Below are 19,841 nucleotides of genomic sequence, written 5' to 3' on the forward strand. Positions count from 1 at the left end.
GCGTTTGCCTGCGCTCATCTCATGCGTGAATGAAGCTGTTGTGAGTGAAGTCAGAAGCTGGGTGACGGCAGGCCCCGCGTGATGTCACCGAAGGCGGTCAATCAACGGCTAATGCACCCCACAATTAGTGCCAGCTACCGCTACCACGCTCTGGCGCCAAAACTTTGTTTCGACGATTCGTGCTTTTTTTTTCCTATTCTCTGAGGCTGGATTCCAGGCGCATTTCCGAGGCCAGCCAGGGGCTTTATTTTCTTCTCATTCACCTGGACGGTCTCTTGTAGCTGCCATGTTTTGCTTGATGCGGACTAGTCTTCTTGTTGTATCACTTTGGAACCCGTGAGGGCGGGCAAGGGCTGCGGATTCTCTACGAGAGCGCCGGGAATCGAAAGACACACCCCAAAAGAGAAAACAAAGGAGACAACGGGAAAGCCATGGATGCTGCAGACGAGTACATGGGCGATGCTGACCTCGGTAACCGGTCACATTTGCCACAGCCATCTAGCGGTAACCGACGCCAGGGCCAGCGGACGCTCGCTACCGTATACGACGCCGTCGCAGGTGAGCTAAGGGGATCCGAAATGAGCCTCTCCCAGGAATCTGGGAATTAAAAACCGTCACGTGAAGTTAACTGTATGCAAGGAAGGGTCACATATGACAGAGTGCTGCGAGATGAGGCCCAGGGCGACAGGATTGTCCAGCCCAGGGTCGTCGACCAGCGAGATAGCTATAAGCTCGCCCCAGACGACGTCTTGTTTCGCCGCAAAGACGCACCAGAGCGGTATGCAGAGCACGACATCTACCGCGCGCATGAGTGGGACCTGCCCAACGGCGGACGCGGCATTCTCCCTCAGAGTGATCTCCTAAAGGCCATTCACGAGTACTCATCCGAGTATTACGGGGCTCTGAACCGCCATCAGGGAGCCTCGGAAAGTGGGCGCAACTTGGATGAGGGCAGCATGGATGAGACGGCACTGTTGGCCTTTGGCATTCTCTTGGAGGAGGCGGGGCGCGAAGTTCTCGGTCGACGGGGTCATCTCGTCTTCACTGAAGCCACCCATGACGGTAATGACGACAACGGCGTGGGCCAGGACTGGCCTGAAGGCAGTACGGCACAGGAATCCGGTGGCGAGTCCGTGGTTGGGCACAGTGAAGCTGAACCCTCTCAGGCGGCACGGAAGCGAAGAAAACTTACGACATCAGATGACGAGTGACGGTAGCGTTGACTCGGTGTTGGATAGAGCGAAATCTACGCTATACAAAGTTTTTTTGCGGATTTCGTACCTACTTACCCCTGGATTATTGTTATATACCTACGGAAATAAGGCTGTTCCTTGGTGTTGAATATATTTATGTTGGTCACGCCGTTCATCAGCCAACGAGGACGCCAATCATTTCCAGGTTGCACAACGGCTCGCTGCCCTATCGAACCAAGGAACGGGTTGTTGGGCGCCAATGGGCAAGGAATAAAGTGACAAGTTATCTACTCATCGATTATCTCAAATTACATCTTTATGCGGATAGATGGAAAAACAAAAGGTTCGCTTGCTAAGGAGGCCGATTCAGAACTATTGATGCCAGTTGCAAGGCCAATATACCTGTAGCGTTACTGATGGCTTAGCTCTGCGCTGCGTGGAGGGGCTTCTAAGAATACCACAGCAATAAACAACACTCCTGTATCGTGCTAAAGTACATCCAGGAAATCAAGTACCAGTAACACCTAAGTACTAAGGCAGTACCAATCATAAAAGAGCTTTTCACTACCTTGCTGTGTTTTAACAGGCCTACTGAACACTGTATACCTACCTTATACAGTGATCAGCGCGCAAAGTATTTCCCTTCTTCTTCCCACTCGCCAATCCAATCGGGTTGCATTTTCACATCCTCTCGTCCTGTCCAGTAACAACGGCCGGATGTTGAAACGCCCATCAGTGCTGCCGTTGGTCTATCACGGGAATGCGTAAATGATGTTTCATCGCAAGTGGAACTCTCGAAGCCGTACTATGGTGGCCCGTATGGCGTGTACGCAAGAAATACCTTCCCCCAAAGCGCAATTCGAAATGAGGTCACGCGAAATTTCGTTGTTAAATTGAGAGGGCTGACAAGTACACAATACTTTGTGATCCATTTCACGTGCTCATGTAATTTCCTCTGCCGGAGTTGTAGGGTTAGTATTGTACTCGTGCCTACCTATTTTTAATCAACTCAAATCTTAGTTTTGGGTAGCATTCGCCCCATGAGGGCGGAGAGAGGTATCTACAGAGTATTGCTGCTACTAGTAAACTCCGTAGTAATAGCAATCATACCGTTGGATCGCTAATGCATCGAGTGGTGGGCTGACCTTGGGTTACCACCGCAGCGGAATAGGTGTTCAAGGAAACAAATACTCGTACAGTGGGAGTATCCGTATAGCATTTCCACTACTACTGAAAACGACACCCCGTTGTATCTTGGTGTTCATAGTCACGCTAATTGTCAAGATATACTGTTCAAAGTAAATGAAGTGCCCCATCCCTGCATCAATCTAGCAACCCGTTTTCCGTGAGGCTGAGTGACAGTAAAAACGCCATCCAATTTAACAAGACGGCATCAAGGTCAAAAAAAGGATCGGCGCGCGACTCACAGCCCCCAAAACAAGTTCCTTGTTACTCCAAACAGCAACCTAGAGAATGGGAGGGGAAATCATTGCAGCCCAATCATGTAGATCAGGCAGCCTTGGGCCAATGCTTTCCAAGCCTCCGCCGTCACACAGGCGTCCTGTACAGTACAATACTGGTGGCAATCACAAGAGACACATGCCGGGAAGAAACGACGCGATATAGCGCACTAGTGATGATACCTGCATGCACACCGAATGCACGATAGCAAGGCTAGTCAGGGAACATGGCCCTTTTTGTCCCTTTCGTAGCAGGTAACGCATGCATGAGGTACGCATACACAGTTTGTACTTTGTAGTTTGCCCTACTTATACGCTTTGCCAGCTCGTCGCGTTATGAACAGACTTGTTGGCTATTCTTGCCTATCTGCTAATACCTGTAAGAGATGAGAAGTCCCAGCGCAAAAAGCTTGAATAGCGCGAATCCTCTGCATCGAAAATGTTAGTAATATTACTCTCGCAAGTAGTAAAATAAAACCTCAACATCTCTTTCAAAACACTGTCAAATAGTCTTTGTCTCGCTATTGGCGCGCCTACTAGCAGATCCTTTTCTCTCTCTAGCCTATAAGGTAGGCATCCAGACAGAACGCATCAGCAATAGAACAGCCTCTTTCGTCTTAAAAGTCTATCCATCTCTTACCGAAAACTACGTACAACGATAGCAATTTTTGTCGAGGAAAAATGTCGCGCATAGCGGGCATCTCACAGAATCTCACCTCTTCACATGTCTGTCACCCAGCCAAGCCTCAACGCCAATGTAGCCACCTAGAAAAAGGAATAAAGACGCGCAAAACACACCACCAACTGAAGACAAGATTGAGGCTTTTCCCAAGTTCAACCAACCCCTCCATTTTTTCTCAAACTCAATATCTTTCTTTACCTCTCCGTTTACTATCGGCCAACTTTTTCCCAAGGTGTGGCAGCCCAAGGGTACACCCGGACTGGGGGGTGTCTCGTTTCCTTTTCAGTATAGCTCCTCTAAGCCACTCTCTCAAAAGGAAAAAAAAAAAAAGAGAAAAGTTATACACGCTCGTGCTGCTTGCTTCATGGAGTAACCAGTATATATAAAGCCTATAAGTGGCGTTTTTTGTGACAATAACCCGCCCTTGTCCTCTCTTTTTTTCTTTTTTTTATAGTGTCTTCAGAATATACCCTGCCATGCTCATTTCGTGTCCCTTTCTATCTGTCTTTTCTTTTCTTCTCAGGGCCTGATACTACCAACATGCATCTGCTAGGGTACCTTACCTTGCCTATAGCCCAAAGGAATGCATGCAAAGTCCTTCCAAGCCGGCACCAGCCCTGTCTAGCACGAACACCTGGTAGCTCTCTCTTGACGTTCTCCACCTGACAGTTGACAGCAATTTCGCGTCTTCCCTTTTTTTTCTCTCTTTTTTGCCCATTTAATAGCCAGGAACTTGGAAGAGCAAGAAATCCTTCTGATTTCTTTCGTCTAGGGTTTGGGCCTGTTATCTCTGCTTCCAAGGGAAAATAGTTTCAGTTGTGTCGCAATCCCATTCAAACCAGCTCAAGGCCCTTACTTGTACGTAGAAGGTGTTGCCGAAAGCCCCCAAAAGTGAAAAACGATAGATGATAGATGATAGGAGACTCAAACATACAACTAGTAACACCAAGTAGTATTCTGCAGACCCATGCCAACTAGAATATGTCACCTTCATTTCTGTAGACTCCTTGACTCGCTTCTGCACGTATACGGCTTGACTTACCATGTTCGGGCATTCCTAGCACAACCAACACATTGTCCAGGATGTCCCTTGAATGTTGCTCGGCACTCCGTACAGTAAAGAAGAACAAACAAGTTCTTATCCGGTTTCAATCGCAAAAGTTCCTCGATGCCTAGGGCAAAAGAAAGAGAAGGAGGGTTCAGACAGCTTGGACGAATGAAATGCCATGTAACGTACTTTGCATCTATAGTCATCTCTTTTCTTTTTTTCTTCTCCTTTGGTTGCCAACACTGAAAGCTTGTATTAGAGAATTGCCAGTGTTTGTATGCCTCGTACTTACAAGTTGCACTCCCTGTGTTCTGTACAATGCTCAATAGTCTGTGCGCGTCATCACCAGCCATCTACTAATCAAGAGGTATTGATTGGCAAGCTCTCACCTTCTTGAAAATCACCCTGGCTCAGCTAATGGTCTAGAACCAAAGTATTCACCTCAGTCCCGTAAACATGCATATAGGCATTTTTGGCATTTCCCAACATACCGTCCTTCTTTTAGGAAATCCATGCTCTACGGGGAGAGTCGGGTCATTCTCACACTCGCAGATCACCCATATGCATGAGATGTCAGCGTAATTATTCGTTCCTTGCGGTAAGATTGATTCCATCTCATCATACGTGACACCCCTTCGGTAGGCAAAACAGGCCCATGGCATCCAAGCTCCCTACGGCAGTTACAACCGCAGGCGTTTTTTTTTTTTTTTTATCATAAACTCCGACTCTTTGGCCGCTATTGGATTACATGACGCGGCCATCAACAGGGACTGGAACAAGCCCGTTATCAAATGCCTCTAGGGGCCTGTATCTCGAAACCTGGCACGCGTCGTCTCGTAGACTTAGATCTGCAGCGTCTCATTGTTGGTGTTCAGAAGATGCACTTTTTAAATTATTCCAACCTATCCACCCAAATCGATTGAGCATTGTCCAGAAGTGGAGAAGAGGGAGCAACTTTCACGGCTAGTAACCAGGATAAGGCTACCACGCTGGTTCATGGGACGGAGTACCTCTTACGCCCAAGGAGAAAGCTCGTCGCGAAGGGATGCGGTTCACACCGGTCGGCTAACATGGCTGTGCGCCGAGCTTCCGCGCGCTTCCCGTCGCCAGATCTTCTCCCCCGGGCGTTACGTGAGCGTGTTCGTAGCGCGTAGCTCCATTTCCATTGGGCGTCATGCCGGTCAACGCGTTGTAACATCCCACGTACATTTCCGAGACTGGCGTGTGTGCCGAGCCAATGTGAGAGCTCGTTCCAACTACTGCTACTCAAATCCACTTGGACAAACTCTATATCTAACGAGACAACGAAATCAGCGCGCCAAATGTCACCGCTCTGGCAATAGTGCTATATGGCCTTCGAAGCGAGGTCCAGCAATCTCGTGTACGCGGCCGTAGCGGCTATCCATAAAGCAGTCACAGACTCTCAAGCTAGACGTCTCGTTACGGTCCTCAGCGGAAGAGCTAGCCCCCACACAAGGAGCAGAAACAAGGCACTACTACCACTGCTGCTGTAGGACTCCAATGCAAAGAGGGAAAAGAAAGACAGATTGGACATCGTGGGGGCTGTACGCCTTGCCATTGTTATCTTTTCCCTTTCCCCACGGCAGAAGAATCTTGGTGTCAGCTGTCAAATATCACAAACAGACTTTACCCGTCTAAGTTTGACACTCTTGCAAGTGTGAGACGGAACTTGGGTGCCAGCAGCGGCGGATACGCCAAAGAAAACTCGGGATGCCGCTAATGTGACCAGCCGTGCTCTTGTCGAGATGCAAATTTTAAAACTGAGTCTTTTTGCGCTGATAGCTCGAACGACAGCTGACATGTCACATTCCCCTAATCTCAAGATCCTGGCATATTCCCCGGCAAAGCACTAGCTATGGGGTGACTTGTTGCCGTACAGCACAAGGCGAGGAAAACTGAGGGAAAAAAAGGGCCTCCCGTCACGAGGACCGGTAGCTGGGCAGCTCGGATGCAATGTGGTGATAGCCCCAAGCCCCAGGAAGGATTCTGCCGGCCCAAGCCCGTGTCCTCGGTGCAGCGTGACTCTCTTTGGCGATGGTGCTAAGCCGGGTCGTTTACCTTTTAGCCCCCACGAGCCATTGGGCGACGCAGCCCCTCGCCAGTTGGAGTTGCTCCTCCTGTTCTCTCGCTTGGCTCTCTTACTGTAGAGGTGACAAAACGGCAGATGCCAGGGACTGGCAGCGCTTGCAAAAAGAAACTCGCCAGTGGAGTTGGAACGGATGAGGGATTAAGGCTAGATAGCCCATCTGCTTATCCCGAGAACCTGGATCTGCTCGTACGTCGTATTACAGTAGTATCTTCGTACTGGTCCCGGCTGCGTTGCACTTGTTTCGAGCATTGGCGCATAGATGGTCTATTGCTGTGGTCAGGGGATGGAGGGAAGTAGGAGCCAACAGGAGGCTGGCTGTTCCTTTGTCCTAAGGTATGGATGTTATCAAAATGCAAAGATACAAGCATTGAAGTACTGATGACGTTTCTAGCGCTGGTGCTGGTGCCACGGCTCTTGCCATGAAACCTGCCGCCTCCACAAAAAGAAGGGAAGGAAGGCGCCTAGGTTTTCAATCAAAGCACTACAGGCACTCCATACAGCACAGCCTTGCTCTCTCATTCAATCAGAGGTACCTGCAGACTTGCACGATGTGGCTCTGCTAATTTTTTTTAGCAGCTGGACCGTGTAGTCAGCACAAAAGGCACGGCACGAGCCTCGTGTTTCTTAGCGCTGGCTCCAGCATGTCTGATGCCTCTACGGCGGCCATTGGATCCCTTTTGATCTGATGGGCACGGCAATATGGGGATCGGGCCCGGCACGCCGCGGCTGCCGTGGTGCGGATGGCGCTTTAACGTTACAGGCGCACAGCCGTAGGAAAGCAGCAGCTCTGTCACTTTAGCCGGAGGCCATCAAGGACACAGACATGTCGTATGCATGATTACAAAACACTCACGTCTCTTTGGGGTAGCACCGGCTAATCAGGTGAAAGCTGAGACCAGCCAGTTACGGCATTCGCACTGCGCCCGTGGGGAAGACAACCGCTGACCGGCTGGCCACACGTCGAGGGTGGCGCTATGCAGGGACCTGGAAGGCGTCTTTGTGAGCGTACGAGCACTGGTGGTTTTACAAGTACTGCTTTGACAGGCGATAAGGTACGGTATCGTATTGGCCAGCAGAGGGGCAGGTACCCGATACTTCAAATTGATTGTCGGCAGTAGAGACGACTCAGATTTTGACGTTTACTGCCACCGCATTGCTGCTCGCAAAATAGTCGATGATGCTGCATACCTCAGCAAGCAGGCAGGGCTCTAAAAGACTGCCAAACAAATTATCCGAAGGGACTGGTCGCCAAAATCTGGACAAATAATCCACGCAGTAGGTACTTTTTCTCTCTTTCCCGAACCGCCCAGCTGGGTGAGACAACGGCCCGTGTCGCACAGAGAGGAGACATTATAACACCTAAGGAAATTCTCCCGCTCTTGAAAGAAAAAGGAAAGCAAAGGGAAACACCAAATTTCCGCCCTGCATGAGACACACGAAGTGACACGTTACTTTTGTCCAATCTTTCTTTTCTTTTTTCAATCCCTACCTAGTCATGTCTTGATTTGTCTATTCATTCGTTCGTTGGCAGAAAAATTCTCTACAAGCAGGGAGAGTCTCTCCTTGCAAACGCGAGTAGTGAGTGTGTACAAGTAGGTGACATGTGCGTCGTCGGAAATAGCTTCGAAAAAAGACACTCAGAAAAGTCAATTCTCCTCACATGAGCAACCTTCTCTGCGCGAGATTGCGATAGATCGTCGATAAATTTTCTTTTGCCTCTTTCTTGGCCAGGGGGGTCGGCGCACTTGGGGCTTGAGATGGGGCCAGCTTGGTATCCATGCTCGGGGAAATGATGCGGTGAGTGAAAGTGAGTGACCAGCAATCACCACTTCCTACCTTACCATTCGTGGTAGCAATAATAGTACGAATAACCAAAAAGAAAAAAAAAATTGGGCGGCGCTAGGTACAAGGTACCCAGTACTACCGTACCTGTTTACGGGTATACGGAACACTAAAGTATTTCGGGAAAAAAAGAGAAACCTTGAAAGAGAAAACCCAAGCAATGGAAGCGAGGAGGCGTTGGACATGCAGAGTCCCTTTATTTCCCAGGCTATCTTGGACGTATCCCCAGTAGACGCATCAAAGAGGCAAAAAGTCGCACGCCAGCACCTCGGCAATTTCGGGAAACGTTGCGGGAGGATGCGTGCCCTGTTGTGAAGATGAAGGACCAACACATGGACGGATCTGTTCAAGTTCAATCCAAAGGAAGAGATATGACCGCCATACTGTATGTACCGTATGCCGTCAAATGGCCGGAGCTGTTGCAGCTCTGTCAGCCACCGTCTTCTTCGTTGGGTCTAGGACCCTCAGCTTTTCACCAACTCGTTTGCTAGCACACGTCTAGCTTTGAGACAAGCGAATCCAATGATGAACCTGGCACTCTCCGAGCTGGCACAAGCAGGTACTGGTTACACGCCCCTGCTTCATTGACTCGTAGGACTTTTATCACTGTGGTACAAAAGAACATAATTAGCCCATCAAGTTCTGCCAGGTCATGGGCAGTACTGTTGGGCAGTATGTTGTAAGTGCATCAGTTGAAAGTGTTGATCTTTCTATCTGTAGCAGCCGCCAAGCCCAGTGACGAACATGTACAGTAAAACTATCTACTATATGACTAGAGCAGCAGTGGGAAACAACCGTCATGGCCTGTAATTACCCTTGCCTTGGGTGGCTGGGTGGTAAGCTCTTCCAGCTGAAGGATAGACAAAATTGGCCATAATCCATCTGGCGGGCCCAGAAGAGGGGAGGAGAGCAGAGCAGAGAAAATTTTCTCTCTTATTCTATCGTCATTATTTATTATGGAGCTAATGTCAACTAGTACATAGTGCCTGCTATTGACATCCGTTCACATCATGCTTGTCTGCAGTATGTCAGGACAGCTGATCTGGCGGTCTGCGATTGTCGGCTGCATATGTCATGACAGGACGCCAAAACCGCCGTTCTCTTCCTTAGTGTGCCGTCAGTAGACAATCTCTCAGCTGCCAGTGCTCATCCGTTTGCCGCCTTCTCAAAGTTACGTACCACTGCTACTGGCTGACTACTACATGTAATTTGCACGGTACTGGTTGGGAGACTGGTAGCATCCATGCGTTACAGTATCACCTGGGAACACGGCCAGGCGGAAGTCAACACTCACAGTAGATGCCTACCTAGGTAGACAGACTGACTAGACCCTTTCCTCACCACAAGAAGAGAATGGCAAGGATCAACTCGGCACGAAGTCGCCATAGGCTGCTTCATGCCCTTGGCACTTGCCGGTGTTGAATATCCACAATTCGGTGTGAGCTGTTGGTCCTGTTGGCAAGGCCAATATGATAGGTGACACCGCCTCCCAGCACTTACAGTATGTAATACGGCATCTCAGGGAACAGTCAAGAGACAGGTCTGGTGTGACACAAAGTCATTCCTGCTGTTGTAAACAAAGAGGCCGAGTATCACTGACTTGACTCAGGCGTCGTGGAACACCCAAATTTCGTGTTAGCGCACACCCGTTTGAATATGACGGCGGCCGCGCTTGGCATATGGCCGAGTAGACATGCCAACTAAGCGGCCTTTCGCCTCAACGAGGAGATTCATTTGTCCAACTGGCCGCTGCATGAATGTCCCTTCGCATCAGGGCAGTTCCTTGTCTGCGCCTCTACGAAGCAGGTTTCGGCCCGTATTCACTAATGGAGGGTACCGGTGCAATGGTACCCTTAAGGAACTGGTCGGCCAGTAGAGGCTTTCTGGTGACCTCATCCTGGAAAGCTCTCTGTGGGCAATTAGGGGGCGTATGCTTTGCGTGGCTTTGCCTCTGGAGGTTGCAAAGGCGAGAAAATAGTTGCGTCTGGCACAGCCGGGCATGTATGTACAAGCACGTAGTACAGTACACACACACACACACACAGGCAGCATTTGTTTATTGCACGATGTAGCTCTATCACGGCCACCCCCGGAGGATTTCGTCGCAGGGATGCAGGAAGCCCCGAAACCTTTTTACTGGACTTGGCCGGGGGCGCGAGCAAAGTCCGCCGCGGGGAAAAAAAATAGTCACAACCTCTCTCTCTGTTGTGAACATGGATATATCGGTGCCATCGTAGAGCGATCGTTGTCGTGTGAGAATTAGTAGTAGGGGCTCTTTTGTGGTGGCTACTTTTGGTGTGCCGGCATTTCATTGGCGCCCTCACAGCTGGTGTGTAGGGTCGTGAACAATGCCGATTGGTCTTTTTTCATTCTTATTTGGCTTCGGTTGCCGCACCAAGCTTACCCTGGACAAAATGATGAATTACTGGTGTTAGTTGGTACTTGAAGGGAGGGATGAAATTTGAGAAAACAAATGTCACCGTGAAAAGTGGCTGGGGTTATTTTGGCTCTATTTTTTTTTTCAGCCAATCAAGTAAGAGAGCAGGGTGTGTGAGATGGTTTGCCCTGGGAATATCAACAGATGGCCATTTCGCATTGACGAGTAACAGGGCCTGATACAGCTCATGGGTGGTGGCTGTGTCGGCTTCAGCAAAGATTTGCCAGCAGATTTGCCAGCAGATTTGCCAGCACGGCCATCTCAGCTACCTGGTTCAGCGTCTCCAGACAAAACCAGGTAGCTGGGAACCGAGCCGCATCGGCTAGCACGGACAGCCCGGCAGACACATTCCAACCTGGGTTTTTTGCCATTACTAGGCTGCGAAGCCAGCTTGACAAGGGGGGTTGAAATCGCTCATCGTCATCTGTACAGCGCAAGTCAGCCGCAGAAGCAGCGCCGTCAAATTAAACGTCGCTCTAGGCTGGCAGGCAAAGGTTTCAGAGTGGGTGCGCAGAGTGGGAGGCGACAAAAAAAAAACAATTTTCTTTTCGAAAAAGCAATGCCTTACCATACTACTCGTGCATATATTTCAATATTTCAATATTTCAATATTCAATATTCAATATTTCTTTTTCTTTTTTTCTTTCTTTTTCTCGGATTATTCTCATTTGTGGTTTAGTTTGGTTGGCTGATATTCACAGCTGGCTGGACCTTTTTTTGCCGTCCCCCTACTTACAGCTAATAGTGCCCTCTGCGGGCCGTTTCAAAGAGCTCAACTGCATGAACGCGACAAAATGCGCTGCACTGCGCTAGGAAAGGAATAGAAATTGTAGAGGGGCAAAAAATAACCCCTTGCTGTACAACAGCAGTAGACGCGGTGTGGCGGTTGGCTGAGAAGCTACATGTACATGTACCCAACATCGTCGAGAACCACCAGCGGGTAGCTGAGAGACGCTTGGAAAAGAGAGACATACCTGCCAGACCTGGAAAAAAAGAAAAAGAAAAAGAAAACGAGCCCCTCAGTGACTCCAGCCAACGTGTGGTCCGTGTGAGCTCTTGAGTCGGAGATATTAAACCCACAATCCGGCTTACGGCCCTACGTACTTGTATCATCTGCTGTACTCAAATAACAGGTACTGTAATGTAATGGTGCATCACGACGACATTGCGCGATACGCACTTTGCCAAGCGGTTACGAGTACCTCAAAGCAGTCTGGTATATAGCGGAAATGAGTGCCTAACGCTCCAAGAACCTAAAAAGCCCGACATATCCGTCTCACGTGGAATCCCCCTTGCCTAGAACTATCTGCCGCGCTAGAACCACAGAGACCGTTTTCCACGGGCTAAAAACAAGCCTGGCGGGAGTGGCTAAAGCCAAAACGCGAAGGCGTCGTTTTACCAGTGAATGGGAAGAGGCACCGCCAGAGCTCGGGGGACGCCACAACGTTGCTAAAGAGTGCAGCTGGCGGAGGACCAAGTGCGCAGGATTTGAGCACACATCCATAGAATTATACGCGTATACCAGCACAGTCTCAGCCTCTGTGACGGATGCTCTCATTGTCCATTGTGTGCACTTATTCCCCTTTGTACATTGTTTCGGATTTTCGATCCCCCGCTTGGGCAGAAAAGCCGATGGAGACGGGCTCCTGATACTATACTACATGTACCTAGTGTTGATCTCCATCAATGCCAAAATGTCTACCATGGAAGGACCCAAGAATTTTCTTCTCAGCGGCCTAGTGCGCCGACCCGCCGTGCTTAGGTTCAATGATGCTTCTCTGTGCGAACATGGTGGTTGCATTGGCCGCGCTATTCGCAAAAATGGGTTGACTCTCATCCAGCAAGCAGAGCTTCCAGTTCTCGCCCCACGCCACCATCACGAAGCAAGCAGCTGCTTTTTGACTTCGCTCTCGGAACGGTCCACTCGCGGGCCTGGGTCTCCCTCAGCTGGGAGGAGCTGACTCTCCTTTCCCTCTTTTTTTATTTTAGTAGATGGGCCCTACAGACTACAGTACAGTAGTTGCACGGAGCTAGATGGCGGTGACGAGATGGCGAGGCTTCTAAAGCAAGCCCGCCTTGGCCTAGGGAATCTTTCCGGCGCCCGGATATTACTCGTGCACACATGGCTGCGACGGAGCCTCTGCCGTAGCTCGACGCAGGCTTGATCTCCGGAGTTCCCTACGAAGAAGCGTGATGCTAGCGGTGCGCTATTGCCTGCCTGATTGCTTGCTTGCTTGCTTGCTTGCTTGCTTGCCTGCCAGGTCCGTCGGTGTGCTACATGATCTGGCTCCACGGTGCTACTGGAAAGAAGAAGACAAAAAAAAGCAGCATCAACGCGAGGGCTGCCCCCCAGCAGCTCATTTCCAGACGGACATTAGTCAGACCAAATTGCCAGTACTGTCCTGCAAAAGCCTAACGATGTGACGTAGCCAAGTAGCGAGATGCATCCAAGAGAGGGAAAAAAGGCGAGAGGTGCTTCTTTTGGAAAGAAAAAAAAAATAACTGAAATTTACGGTACAAAGTACACGGCTTCAAGACTCCCGGAGAGTGGCCCGGACGTGCACAAAGCTCCGTGCCTCATCATTCTGCCAAATGTGCCTCCAGCACTACATGTACCGAATACCGATTGGAGCAATGTCTTGGACTCTCCAGTGCCTTGTCCAAGTATACCGAGCTTGTCGGTCGAGCCACTAGCCTGCGTGCGTGCGGAGCTGTGAAATTTGGAGCTGCTGTATCACCATCTTGTCTCTTCGGGTAGTTGGAGTCTCGGCAGCGTTTTGGCAGCCAATGGCAGGCGGTCACGGTCCACGCGACTCACTCATTGCAGGTCCCCCTCCAACCCAGGCTCCATCCCGTGCCGCGTCTTTCTTGTCTCTTCTTTGCTTTTCCTGATATGCCAAGGTACGGATACATACTCGTACATGCATGTTTTCACGGCTTCATGTTGTCTCAGCCTGCCCGCATCCGTGCATCTCCAGTTTGTGATCGCTTCCACGGCCATGCCCTCCCTGGTCGCCTCCGAGTTCCTGGGCAACTGTTCCATTGGGTGCCGACAACGAAGGCCCCCCCGGCCCTGGCAACGTACCGTGGGTTGGCTTATATACCACCATAATGTATTACCCAGCAGAGACAAGTCAAGACAAGGCAAGACAAGAAAAAAAAAAAAAAAAAAAAAAACGGTAGACCACAGTACATCTACAGGCCCCCCTTGCCCTGAACGGCCGACATCATCCCATCCCACAGCTCCTCGCGCAGTCCCAAGAGCGAACCCTGCAATGAAAGCAAACCCTGCGCGAGCCCCACCGCACGCCCGTTAGAGGTACCCAGTACCACAGCTAATGAGGGCACTACTAATTGCTCCCGTCTAGCGTGTCTCTGCAGTGCCTGGGAGCGGCCTTTCGCAGGTGGCGTCAGCGGCCCATTATGTCCATTATGCGCGCGCCCCCCCCCCCCCCGGAGTGCCAAAAATACGGCGCTCAGCGTGGCCGCCGACACGGCAAAAAAGGGTGCCTGACGCCTGATTAGCTCGTTGCTGAGTCGGGGTACATGCCAGGATGCGACTCTCGTGCTGAACATCAGCAGCAGTCTGCTATCTCTCGTCTCGTCTCGTCTTACCGTGGCCTGGACCTACCTGACTTGGGACACTGAGGAGCCTGTTTTGCTATTTCCACGCTTCCATCTCATCAAAATCTTTCCTTCTTTCTTTCAGATGACACTGCTTTGCTATCAACACCCTCTGGCAGAGCTCCCGCGTTGACACCCCCTCCTCCTCTCTGCCCGTTTTGCTTCGTCGTTCGCTAAGCCGCCTTGACGATTGAGTCCCCGTCGGGCAGGATTGGGGCTGCAGGGTTCTGGGTACCGGGAACTTTGGCTGGAGTCTTGTCCTTTTCTCATCGTATCTCGCCGTCCCCACAACCTGCCGGCTACCGGAGCGGCCTAGAGCTGCGTGGTGAAGCTTGGGGTGCTTCTGCTCTGCTGTGCTCTGCTCACTCTGCTCACTCTGCTTAGCACGCGCTCTCTCTCTCGCTCTCTCTTCCTCTCCTCGTCGTCGCCCTCTCTCCTTCATCCTGCCCAACGACAGCGTCCTGGTTGATCGCCCCCCTTTGCCGCGTTCGCGTTACTGGGTTGGGCCTAGGTCGAGCCGTCGATAGCCCGCCGCTCGCCTCGTCTATCAGAGTCGTCCGAACGTCGTCTCGCTGCCCGGATACCTGCACCGCTCGTACCCTCACCCTCTGCCTCGCAAGTACCGCGCCGCCGGCTCTGGCTGTGGCCTTTTCTCCTCCTCGACGGCGGCAACTCAGATGTCATCATAGCCGCCCTAATCGTGCGAGGCTCACCCACCCCATGTCCTCCCTGGCTCCCGGTCTCCCGCTGCCAAAGATCCAATAACCAAGCACCTTTCTTCAAACCTTCCGAGCCTTCACTCCCCCGGCGTCTGGAGTTTCGCCTCCAGCCCATGGCCAACACCCCTCTGTGGTCCTTGCTTCACCTCTTGCCTCGTTCCTGATTATGTGTCCGTGTGTCCTAGCCTGTACTTGTACTGTTTATACATCAAGCCAGCAGCATGGATCCAGGACCTCCCGACACCAAGCGCATGCGCTTCTGGGAGCCGTCTGGTGCTACGCGGCCGCATCCTAATACTCAACCTCTTCCTCCGTCGTCCCATCATCCCCTTCCTCCTCCCTCTCACGCGCCGCATGCTTCGTCGAACCAGCTGCCGCCGCCGCAGCCGCCTCCCCAAGGCCCCAACCACCACTATCATCACCACTCGGCCAGCGCCAGCCCGTATCAATACCCGCCTCGAGCCTCGGAGCTGCCTCTGCCTGCGCCAACGCCGGTGTCACTCCACGGGCATGCCCAACAGCACCCAGAGATTGACCGTCGACACTCGGATCAAGAGACTCTCGCGCCCATGCAGGATCCGTACCGTCAACCGCCGCCGCCGCCGCCGCAGCACCACCCGGGGCTCCAGCATCCGGGATCTCAGCACCCTATGTCTCCAGCGCATGCGCAATATCAGTATCCCGGACGAGACGCCATAGTAAAGCGAGAGCCTGGTGACGACCTCCGAAGACCAAACTCGACGGGACATGCGCCAGACGCTCATCCACCGACACCCCAGGTCATATCGACGCCTCATTCCCTTCCGCCTCAGCTTCCTCCGCCGCAGCAGCATCCTCAGTCACATCCCCAGCATCAGCAGCAACCGCCGCAACCGCAGCAATATCCTCCCCAACACATGCAACAACATCCTCAGCAGCACCCTCAGCAGCACCCTCAGCAGCACCCTCAGCAGCACCCTCAGCAGCACCCCCAACAGCAGCCGCCGACGCCGCAGCAGCAGCAGCAGCAACACCCTCCTCCTCCTCCTCCACCTCCTGCTTTCCAGGATAACCCGCCACCTCCACGACACATGAATTACGAGAATCAGCCGTCAATGCCCCCGACTCCTGGAGCCTATCGCGCCCCGAGCTTTCCTCCTGGGCCTCCTACACCGGTTGCGCAACAACAGCCTTACGAACAAAACCCTAATTTCCAGTCCCAAGAGCCGTTTTACAGCGTCTACTCAACCGCGGCGAAGAAGAAGAACACAAGGGCTTCACAGGTGTGACTTGGCAATTTATTCTATAACCAAATTTTATATACCGAGAACTCAGAAAACTGACCTTTCTTCTATCTAATAGGCATGTGACCAGTGTCGGCAGCTTAAAGCTAAATGCGACGAGCTGAAACCATGTAAAACATGCAGAGATAAGGGTACAGAATGCCGATACCGCGATCCAGTGCCAAAAGCGTGAGTCTTCATACCAAATTTGCGGCTTTCATTTTCCGCGCGCGCAGTGTGAGTTGACTAACATGAGTTTCCCAATATAGAACCGACAAAGCGCAGTCAGATATTTTGGACGGCATCAACAGCATGCAATCTACGCTTCAGTTCATGTCAGAACGTTTTGAGAACATTGACGATAGACTGACCAAGATAGAGTCCGCCTTTTCAAGAATACCACAGTTTTTCGAGGAATTTACGCCAAGGGCCATTCCCAAGAAGGAGATTGAAGCTGCACCACTCTCCCACCCAAGCCCGCCACCGCCACCACCACCTCATATGCCGCTAGAAGAGCCACCGATCAGCCACTCTTCCGTAACTGATATGTCTCGGGACCAGCCGGTGAAGTCTACTGAATCGGTGCCTGAAGCAATGTCTACTGATGCCGTGGCCATGGCCTTTGGCACCGAGGACGACATAGAAGCGGAACCCGGCCCTCCCGTACCCCCAGGAGAGCCTGCCATCCCTATTAACCATACGACTTTGGCTGGGCTTCTCTTGGATTGGGATCCGATCAAGGAGCTGACACGGCACCACCTGGAGCGCGAGGGCATCAAATTTGTCAGCGAGTATCCTATCAGTCTAGAGCAGAGCCGCGGAATTCTCAAGGTGTACGGGCGAGGCGAAGACTCTCACCAGCGACTTTCTAGAGAGGCGACTGCCGATCACGGAAACGCAGAAATTGGCGATGATAACATGTCAGACATTGTAGCTTCCTCGCCCGCTGCGGACTGGGGTCAGCTTGGAGGGGGTCTGAGTCCTGGCGATCAGATTGAGTACCGGGGCGGCGTGCTTGGCCCCGACGGAAATCCAGATTTCAGCGAACACAAGGTTGCGGCCTATGTGGAAAGCTTCAAGAACAACATCTTAAACATGCATCCCATTATTCACCCGCAGGTTCTCGACGAATGGGTCCACCAGTTCATCAACGAGCTCCCCACTGCGAATCCAAAGGTAAAGGCTCAACCTCTGACAACGACATTCGCTGTGCCTCAGCCTCAGGAGATGACTGGCGCCAAGAGAAAGCGAAGTCCCGATCCAACTGTACCTGTAACGCCGTCCTCCCAGCGTCTTGGCAAGCCTAGTCGTTCTATTCACAGCGCACTCATTCTCATCGTCTTGGCCCTTGGTAAAATCTGCTTGTATCAAGACGAAGTTCCTGATGTGATTTTCCCGGTCGACCCAATCCCTCACGGGAGCCCAGTTAGCCGCAACGGGGTTCCTCCATCGCCAATCCAGGGCTCGCCCCCGTCCTTCTCAAATCAATCTCACTCTTCTGGCTTCCCTTCACCCAGAGACCAAGAACGCGGCTACCAGAGCAGGAGATCATCTATCCATGGCGCTTCCAGTGCCTCCGGGACCGGCGCCGTTCGCGCAGGATACAGCTTGAAGAAGAATTATGAGGTGATTCCCGGCTTGGAATATTTCGCACTGGCAACAGACATTCTTGGAAACCACCTCGGTGCGTACAATAACATGAAGAACGTCTACGCCAACATTTTTGCTGGGCTGTATCACGGCCAGCTCGCGCGACCGTTGGAGAGTTTTGCCTTTATTCACAAAGCGAGCCACAAGTTGCAAGTTCTTATGAGACCGTAAGTCTTTTTCCCCGTCTGAAAATACTACAAGCGAGCAGTTGAATAAAGGCTTACATTTACAACAGGAGTTTGGACAAATTAAAGAAGATCAAGACCAACATGGAATTCATCCAAGAGGGCAAATACAACCAGCTGGCACTCGCGTTTTGGACGTGTCTGCAACTAGAGAGGTAAGGATACGAATTACCTAGCCAGGAGAGCCATGGCAGTCTCTTGATTAATTGAGTACTAATCTGCTATAGTGACTTGATTGCCGAGCTTCCACTCCCGCCCTCTGGCCTTTTGCAGTATGAAAACGACATGCCTCAACCCAACATGAGCCTTCTCCAGGGATTCGACCAGAGAGTAGTAGACAGCTACCCCGCGCAGCTCTATCTCCGGACGCATTTGAACAGCATCCATCGCATGTTTTACTCTCCTGATGATTCCAGCAAGCCTGAGAAATTGAAGAATGTGAGACTAGTGGCAGATGGCGTGTCTGGCATGTCATGGGTTCCGCCTAGCTTCCGTTTCAATGAGAACGACCCCCCTGCCAATGATATCCTTTCGGCGCGCCTGAGAGCCAAGTACTGGGGAGCGCAGATGATTACCTACCGTCCGTTTGTCCGTCAGATCCTGCAGTGGTCCTACGAGTTGAAACGCCACCCCGAAAGCCCACATGCTGGCGTCCTGTCAGAGTATCGCGATGGGGTCATCGCCCCATTCATCCCTCCGAATGTTAAGAAGGCAAACGACCTTGATCGTGCCCTCATTGAGTTGGCTCGAAAGGGTATTTATGCGCTTATCGAAAGCACACGATCATTTCACGGACTCGGGGAGAAGCGGCCCATTATCACCAACGTTTTTGGCACGGCTCATGCGTAAGTTTACGAGATGATAACAACAGGTGTAGAAGGGGGCGTGTAACTAACATAACTATTAGTCAATGGGGCAATCTCCTCGTCCTAGCTGCCGCCTACAAGGATAATGTCTTGCGCGAGTTTGTACCCAAAGACCTATTGCGCGAGCTGTTTCACAAGACGATTGCATTCCTCCGACAGTCCGCGACGCACACGAGCTCTCTGAGGATCGACATGCACATCTTGGAGGGTCTCCAGCGCGATCTGTTTCCTTTGGATGGAAGAATGCCCTCGAGCTTTTCTAGCAATACCGGCCACCATACTCCCAAGCTTCCCATGTCGGCACCGCCTCTTGGCGGCGATGCTAGCATCCAACCACCCTTGCCGCCACCACCGCACCATTCGCCTCATCATCAGCAGTCGCCTCACCAACAGCCACTACAGCCACCTCGAGCACAACAGTCACCTCTGGCACATATGCCCCATCTCGGAATGTCTTAGGAGCTAGAAGAAGAGCTCTATTCTTAGCGTCTACTTTTTCTGTTTCTTTTGGTCGGTTATCTGGATTTTTTATTCCGAAGTTTTTTATCATTCTTGGCAAGTTGGCAGTGGCTTTGCTACGTTGCTTATTGCAACTGGCACGCCTCTGACTACTGCGAAATGTTTTGGGATCGCGATATTTGTCTATTTCAATTACCTATTTACGTGAACCTGAGCCGGGAAAGCAATTTGATGGGCAATACAAGGATGTTTGAATGAATGGGGCAATATGCCGAAATCATGGTTGGCGGCACAGCGATTGCAT

General features: G+C 51.4%; 5 protein-coding genes across 5 annotated transcripts; 3 read left to right on the forward strand and 2 right to left on the reverse strand.

Annotated features, from left to right (window-relative positions):
* Window positions 1-431: 431 nt before the first annotated feature.
* Window positions 432-1,211, forward strand: TGAM01_v207755 (hypothetical protein; the record flags this gene model as incomplete). The annotated part of the gene is made up of 2 exons (XM_018810827.2): window positions 432-558; window positions 625-1,211. 2 exons carry the CDS (start codon window positions 432-434, stop codon window positions 1,209-1,211), a joined length of 714 nt encoding a protein of 237 aa, XP_018655967.2.
* A 3,162-nt stretch (window positions 1,212-4,373) lies between these two features.
* TGAM01_v207756 (hypothetical protein) lies at window positions 4,374-4,589 on the reverse strand (the record flags this gene model as incomplete). The annotated part of the gene is made up of 1 exon (XM_024550158.1): window positions 4,374-4,589. One exon carries the CDS (start codon window positions 4,587-4,589, stop codon window positions 4,374-4,376), a length of 216 nt encoding a protein of 71 aa, XP_024405123.1.
* Window positions 4,590-6,752: 2,163 nt separating this feature from the next.
* On the forward strand, window positions 6,753-7,056 carry TGAM01_v207757 (hypothetical protein; the record flags this gene model as incomplete). The annotated part of the gene is made up of 2 exons (XM_024550159.1): window positions 6,753-6,826; window positions 6,885-7,056. The coding sequence occupies 2 exons, from the start codon at window positions 6,753-6,755 to the stop codon at window positions 7,054-7,056; spliced, it is 246 nt and encodes an 81-aa protein (XP_024405124.1).
* Window positions 7,057-7,062: 6 nt separating this feature from the next.
* Window positions 7,063-7,371, reverse strand: TGAM01_v207758 (hypothetical protein; the record flags this gene model as incomplete). The annotated part of the gene is made up of 2 exons (XM_024550160.1): window positions 7,063-7,280; window positions 7,347-7,371. Coding segments are annotated over 2 exons (243 nt in total), but the record flags the coding sequence as incomplete, so codon positions are not given.
* A 7,965-nt stretch (window positions 7,372-15,336) lies between these two features.
* TGAM01_v207759 (hypothetical protein) lies at window positions 15,337-19,537 on the forward strand (the record flags this gene model as incomplete). Its single annotated transcript, XM_024550161.1, has 7 exons — window positions 15,337-15,813; window positions 16,204-16,377; window positions 16,457-16,566; window positions 16,647-18,194; window positions 18,263-18,367; window positions 18,440-19,057; window positions 19,120-19,537. The coding sequence occupies 7 exons, from the start codon at window positions 15,337-15,339 to the stop codon at window positions 19,535-19,537; spliced, it is 3,450 nt and encodes a 1,149-aa protein (XP_024405126.1).
* Window positions 19,538-19,841: the final 304 nt, after the last annotated feature.

Source organism: Trichoderma gamsii (genome assembly GCF_001481775.2).
Source record: "Trichoderma gamsii strain T6085 chromosome Unknown Scaffold_29.2, whole genome shotgun sequence".
Lineage (NCBI taxonomy): Eukaryota > Fungi > Ascomycota > Sordariomycetes > Hypocreales > Hypocreaceae > Trichoderma > Trichoderma gamsii.